We start from the raw sequence: 7,257 nt of genomic DNA, 5'->3' as shown, positions 1-7,257 counted from the left end.
TAACAAATTTTACTCTAAAAAAAGAATTCATAAGGAAATAATTTCAACCTTTGGTATCACCTTGGGTAGTTTCTCTGTGGGTACTCCCCAATTCTCCCTCCCCCGGTACTAATTCAGGATACCACTAAACTCAGTGTACTATCAACTTATATTTGAATGTAGTAGAGTCTGAGAATTAAAAGACTATGCAGACGCATCGCGAGAAAATATATCTTGTTCATGGTAATATTAAAGATGGTACCCCAATGCGTTCAATTTTAAGAATAAAAAAAACATCACATATTTCATTTTCAAAAAGTAAAAAATATTAAGCCAATGGAAAATATAAATTTTACACATAATTTTACTTTCATTACCATAATGGATACTACCGGAATTTACCGGATACATCGCATGAACATGAATAGTTCTTCGTAGTGCTATGAAAAGTGATACCTGAGTGCTTCAAACTTGCGGTACCACCTAAGTAAAATCGCGAATTTTAACTTGAAAATACTAGAATTTTAAAGCTAAAACAACAATATATAACGCCATTTAATTCTTACTCTATACCACCTTAACCAAGAGAGTTTATCATCAGGATTTTGATCATCCAAAATCACAAATAATTAAATAAATTCGAACATATGTATGACTATCTAATATTAACTTTATTAACGTCCACGGCGGTACCTCAAAAACTTTCCAGCTGTACCGATAATTTCAATTATTCCCCTTAATTTTACAATTAATTTTATCTTATATTAAATAAATTCATGTCGAAATTAGCTTTTTGCAGACTTCCAGCAGGTAGTACCAAGGTAGTACTGACCCAACCGATCAAGGCAGTTCCAACTAAAGAGCATCGACCCGCCAGAAACGTGGCATTTATGGTTTTTTTTTCTTCAGCTTTATCGCGCATAAAGGAGGGAGACTGACTGCTTGTGTAGGATCGGTACTACCCATCATATTTGTAGTACTCTGTAGCAGTTTAAGTCGGTCAGCCATACATACACAGATTTTTATTTTCGTCTTCCATGCGGGAGTTGTATAAGGAAAATTTGTATGAATAGACAGACTTACACTAGCTAAGCGAAGATAAATCTTCCTGTGTCAGTACTTGCGTAGTACTACTCATCCGTCAGTTGCTTTATTTACTAATGTATTAGTTTGTCAGTCTGAGTTTAATTAAATTAGTTGCAGTGTTCAGATCCGTTTTCCGTTTGTGTTGGTTCATTCCAAGTGTGTGTGTATGCAATTAATTTTGTAATTAAAAGTAGTACCATGGTGAGTACATTTTTTGGGTTCAGTGGGAGGCTTAAATTAGAGCGGTGTGAATGTGCTTAAGCACGTTCTTGGTAAAAGCGTTTGAGGTTAAATTTGGCCATTGCCGGCAATGCTTAGTTCCTGGGGAAATTTTCACAGTATAAAGTACCTACTAATTTTATAGTTGATACAACAAGAAAATGCTTCAAATCGGTGCTACTTCAAGCCTAATTGCGTAAGCTCTTTGTTGGCTTTGTGCCACAGGAATCGATAGATTGCCACACTAAACTAACACTAGCTTAAAAGGATGAACCTTATCACATCCTAAACATCTGTAGTACCAATTTAATAAGGGATGGTACCGCTAGAAAGCGGCCACACTATCGGATTTTACTTAAAGCAGGCAACTCGGCAGCACCCTCCAAAGTCTTTCTCTACATTTTGTTTTGCTGTAATTAAATAATTTCTACAATAAGGTTCAGAATTCATTTTTTTTTAGTGTTCTGAAACACATTTGAGCCCTGTATGGATAAGAAAAACATCTCTGAGGGTCTCGGTGACGTCACAATAAAGCAGAATCCTCGAAAATCTTACTCTAGAAATTGTTTGACAGTAACCAAAATGGTCTCAAGAATTAGGTTCAGAATAATTTTTTTCTTGAGTAAGCTAGGGAACCTTTTAGCTCTATGCAATCAGTAATATTTCTGAGCAGCTCAGCAACTCTCAGTGTATTTTAACTTTTCAGGTTTTGGTAAATGTGTCACGTACCATGGGAGCACTCTCACCATAAACTTTTCTTTTCTGAGCATACGAGAAACATTGTATATTTTTCTTTTAATGTGCAGTTTCTTTCCTGAGTCCTTGCAAGTGCTCTCAGAAACTAAAGACTCTGCAGGATTGTAAATTTTCCAAACAGTTTTCGGTAGATTTTACGGTTTTTCCAAAACAGTTCTCATCTATAAATAGTTTTATCATTAAATTTTCTACACGTTATTGAGAGAAAAAAGGCCAAATTATCTGAACAATTAACTGAGACAAACAAAAAGCGTCTAATCGAGAATCGAACTATGAACCTAAACATAAACTTTATAAGTACCAGAGTGCACCTAAAACAAATCATGTTTAACAATTGGCTGTAATTTTTTTTTAATTACAGTTATTGTGGCCAATCATAGTGGTACCCCTAATCATATTCCTGCTGGGCAACAAAAGATATAGGTGGATTTATATTCTCTACAAGACGCTTCCGAGAGACTGCATGTAAGTAGCTCCTTTGAATGTAAATTCTTGTGGTACATGGTTTGAAACTACTCATTGACTTTTAGAACTGCTTATCGGTACATTAAACTCAACTGGAGGATAACAAGCTTCGTGAAAAACAAAGATACAGTACCCAGTGTCTTCTCCAGATTAGTGGATAAACACCCGGAAAAGGTCCTCTTCCATTTCGAGGACCAAACATGGAGTTTCAGCCAGGTATCCAATGAACTTGGTTCTGCAATTTACATTCGAGCCTTGTGATAAAAAACAAGACTTAAAGTTCAATCATTAAAACATTTGTATCCTATATGTATAAACGATAACCGTCTAAACTCATTATATCTGATGGCTGAAAGGTCACACTACTTGTTAATCTACACGCCAACATTTTAAAGTTTTAACAAAGTAATTTCAAGGTTATGAGAATCTAAATTTTTATCTCCGAACAGCTAGAAGAGTACAGCAACCAAATTGCCCACTACTTCAAGTCGAAAGGGTACCGAAAGGATGATACTATCGGGTTAATGCTGGAGAACCGACCGGAGTACGTGGGAATATGGCTGGGGCTGTCCAAGATTGGCATTATCACCGCCCTTATTAACACTAATTTAGTGGCCGACCCTTTGATACATTCTCTGACTGTAATTAAGTGCAAGGCGTTTATCTACGGGAGGGATTTCTCCAAAGGTTACTATATGTTCATATCATAGTGTGCACTCATGGGTACACTATCACTGGAAAACTGTCATAAATGTCATATTATGTATGCACCGTCATAAATACACTATCACCGACAGACTATCACGAATACACTTTCATGGGTTTGCTGCAATAGAGATATTATCAAAGACATGCCATCATAAATGCACTGCCTCGGCATACTGACATAGATATACAGCTATGTGCAAATGCATTAGGCACCTTTAAGAAATTTCCTTTTTTTTTTTAATTCCTTACTATTGAATGAATTGCTGATAAGCAATACTCTCAATTCGTTAAAAATGAACCGGTTTGAACACGTTTATAGGAATGTTGTAAATTCCTTTAGTTTTTTTTGCGCAATTATCGATTTTAGTGGCCGAATCTAAGCGAAAATCTGAGCGAATTAAGTGTGATATCTTAAAATGTAGTGATTTAAGACGTTTTCTTTTAGTCGTGTCAGTAGATTGCGTTGAAAAATGCTTAAAACACGAGAATTGTCTGTTGCAGAACGAAACCACATTGTTCCCTTAAACTCTCGAGGGTTTTCACAAACGACAATAGCAAAAAAAAAAGTGTTCCCAATGTGCTGTACAAATCACGTTAAAACGTTTCCAGGACACCGAAAGTTATGAAAATAAGCCGAAAACGGGACGCAAACGGAAAGCAAATGTCTGAACCGATCGTTGTTTGGAAAAAATGGCATTTGGATTTTTGGTTTTTAAAAGACCGAACTGAGGGGTGCCTAACACTTCTGCACATGGCTGTACTAATTGGGATACATTATCGTAGATGCAGTATCACTAATACGTTATTGGGTTACAAGTTTAGATACGTCGTCAAAATCACAGAACTTCGTGAAAATGCGAAGTTCTCCGGAATAGTGAATCTATCACACATTCGGTTATACACTATCAAACCTCCGCTATCGCGGTAACACTGTCATTGCATCACACTCCTCCACTTCAGTGTCGACGCTTTCAAGACAATTTATCATACTGAGACCACAACTTAACTATCACCACTATTAATCGTAAATTTCACGAGACCTAAAGCTGAAAAATACAAAACTTTCATTTGATAAGGCATGGCAGGTTCGTTCATGTTTCCCCTACTACAGCTCCGATATCACAATGATGCTATAACAGATTCATAGCTTCGTTTCACAGTGATATGTCGCAATGATATCATAACTTGACTACCGCTACATTGACTAACATTAATGAATTTGCTCGCGGGCAACTTTGGTAGTCTGACATGCACTTTGCAGCATAGTTCACGAGCTATGACTCAGATATTGTGTGATATCAGTTCGTTCACGACTATTATAACAGCGGTATTAGCATAGTTTTACGAGCAATAGCCGATTCAACACTAGCACAAGTTGATGGTTATTTTATGACCAGTTAGTTCATATCTTCGCTATCACGCCTCCATTATCGCGGCCTCACTGTGACAACTCACCACCACTATCACGATTCACACACTGTCAATATCATCAACATTAACACAAACCAAATCCTAGAGAATTAATCTACACCACTTTCTTTTCAGTTGTGGGAAACATCTCTGGGTTCCTGAACGGATTGGAGATTTTTGAGTTTGGTACCATTGATAAGCCTCTAATAGCTGCAGCTATAGATTTATCCCATGAAATTCCTAATCAGCCCACAGCAAAGTTGCCTGAGGTGGCTGGAATCACCCCACGAGACAAACTGCTCTACATCTTCACTTCTGGCACTACTGGATTGCCCAAAGCTGCAGTAATCAGCCATACGAGGTAAGAATTTCATGCTTCTGCAAAATCTCTTCTAAAAAATTCTACTGCAGGTACATGTACGCGGCTGTAGGCATCTACAGCCTAGCAGATCTCTCTCCTGAGGACACACTCTACAACCCTCTCCCTCTTTATCACACTGCAGGAGGAATGTTGGCAGTAGGGTTGGGGATGATATTCGGCCTTTCAATAGCTTTAAGGAGAAAGTTTTCGGCCTCGAATTACTGGAGCGATTGCCAGAAGTACCAGTGCAACCTCTCCAACTACATTGGGGAGATATGTAGGTACTTGTTAGCTGTTTACAAACCGGGTACCTACGTTGAACACCCGGTTAAAAAAATGATTGGAAATGGGCTGAGGCCTCAAATGTGGGAGATTTTTGTGAATACATTCCACGTGGAAGGAGTGTATGAGTTCTATGGTTCTACCGAGGGGAACACCAATATTAGTAAGTGATAGAGGTGTCGATTGGATGACGATTTTATGGATTTTGATTGCAGTTAACATCGATAATACTGTGGGGGCTGTGGGTTTCGTTCCGAGGTATGCGAGCTTAGTGATTCCGGTGATTTTGTTGAAGTGTGATGAAGACAGTGGGGAACCCATTAGGGATGATGATGGTGAGGGTTTTACCACAAATTTTTCTGTTATGTTATTCCTTCTATAATCTTTGTGATTCCCAAGGATTTTGCATTCGATGCGTTCCCAATGAACCAGGAATTCTAGTAGGAAAAATCGATCAAAAGCATGCGCGGACAGAGTTTGCTGGCTACGTAGACAAACAGGCTACAGAGAAGAAGCTCCTGAGGAATGTCTTCAAGCCTAACGACCTCTATTTCAACACCGGAGATGTTTTAGTCCAAGACGAATTCGGATATTTCTATTTCAAAGACCGAACTGGAGATACTTTCCGCTGGAAAGGAGAAAATGTGGCAACATCCGAAGTTGAGGCTGTGATAAGCGGTGTTGCCGAACTTAAAGATGCAGTAGTCTATGGAGTCCAAGTATGGTTATTTGCCATATAAAAACTTTTCGTAACTCTAAACAGATTCCAGGTACTGAAGGCAGGGCCGGAATGGCCGCCGTAGTGGACTCAGACAAAACTCTAGACCTCCACAAACTGGCAAAGGGACTTAAAGCGCGGCTGCCAAGTTATGCAATCCCGATGTTTATGAGGATAACGGATGAGGTGCCCATGACTGGTACGTTTAAGATGATGAAGTTGGATTTGCAAAAGGAAGGGTACAACTATGGGAGAATAAAGGATAGACTATACTTTTTTGATACTAAAAATGGGGAGTATTTGCAGCTTAACAAGGAGCTGTATGAGGACATTATGGGAGGTCGCTTAAGGCTGTGATTTGAGGATAGTGAGGGTAGAAAACAATGATATTTAAATAAATAAATTTACCGTTTTTTAGTCATTTTCGTGTTTTATTGCTTCGAAAATAACTAATAGGATAGAGAAGTGTCTTTATCCCAATTTAGGTAGGCCTCTAAGGTTCGTCGAGATTTTTACGATCCAGGGCCATTTTTTTAAATAGACATAGAGGCGTTAAACCACATTTTATAAAGATACAATTTATTTCATTTCAAACATTTTTTTAGATAGGTTTTTATCAATTTTTTTTAGCACGCCCCTGGTTTCAAACTAATCATATTGTCAGTTTTTGAGAACATACCTGAAATACAGGACTAATATTTATCTACAACGGAGAAGCGTCTAACTTCTTTTTCTGCAGATATAAATTCCTTTATTTCGATATTTTCTAACACTGAGAAAAAAATTCCTTTGAGAGAAAATCTTCTGGGTAACAGTTAAGCTGATTACTCTTCAATTTCTTTATCTACGCCTCTGAATTTTCATGAGTATAAACGTAAAGTGAGGGTTAATTTAGAAACCTTTGTACTCTAAATTTATTCGAAGTCCAGTAGCGTAGACAGCTCTTTTATTTGTGATAAGCAATTGAAAATTCGAATAAAAAAGTTATAGAAATATGTTTAATTGTTAAATATTCCTTCGCCATCCTTGGATTTTAATCAACAATAAAATTCAATGAATACCTTTGAATTATCAAATAGTTCATATGCACAGTGGCGTAGCTTATATGTTTTGATTGTGACGAAATATTGAAAATTGCGTTTTATCTTTAAAGTTTAACGTCTGCAAAAATCTTCATGCTGAGATACCACATTTGATAGATATCTGTTAAAAAATGGATAAAGAAGAGTCTCTGAATCTCAAGAACTAAACGAGATGACGTTTGTGTAAGGTT

The 7,257-nt window shown here is 37.4% G+C and overlaps 1 protein-coding gene across 2 annotated transcripts; it reads left to right on the top strand.

Moving 5' to 3' along the window:
• Window positions 1-993: 993 nt before the first annotated feature.
• On the top strand, window positions 994-6,386 carry LOC136410882 (long-chain fatty acid transport protein 4-like). 2 transcript variants are annotated; one of them, XM_066393243.1, is made up of 9 exons: window positions 994-1,266; window positions 2,402-2,505; window positions 2,571-2,721; window positions 2,955-3,192; window positions 4,759-4,984; window positions 5,035-5,429; window positions 5,482-5,601; window positions 5,666-5,985; window positions 6,037-6,218. In XM_066393243.1, the coding sequence occupies exons 1-9, from the start codon at window positions 1,264-1,266 to the stop codon at window positions 6,067-6,069; spliced, it is 1,590 nt and encodes a 529-aa protein (XP_066249340.1). In that variant the 5' UTR covers window positions 994-1,263; the 3' UTR covers window positions 6,070-6,218. The 2 variants fall into 2 exon arrangements, with proteins under 2 accessions (XP_066249340.1, XP_066249339.1); XM_066393242.1 differs by having other exon boundaries at window positions 996-1,266; window positions 6,030-6,386.
• Window positions 6,387-7,257: the final 871 nt, after the last annotated feature.

Source organism: Euwallacea similis, chromosome 9 (assembly GCF_039881205.1).
Source record: "Euwallacea similis isolate ESF13 chromosome 9, ESF131.1, whole genome shotgun sequence".
NCBI classification, from domain to species: domain Eukaryota; kingdom Metazoa; phylum Arthropoda; class Insecta; order Coleoptera; family Curculionidae; genus Euwallacea; species Euwallacea similis.
This window is presented reverse-complemented; position numbering and strand designations above follow the sequence as displayed.

Coding starts and splice junctions, on each gene's coding strand:
- LOC136410882 (XM_066393242.1), top strand. Junction 2,506..2,570: donor ACGCTTCCGAGAGACTGCAT/GTAAGTAGCTCC, acceptor ATTGACTTTTAG/AACTGCTTATCGGTACATTA. Junction 5,430..5,481: donor CGAGGGGAACACCAATATTA/GTAAGTGATAGA, acceptor TTTTGATTGCAG/TTAACATCGATAATACTGTG.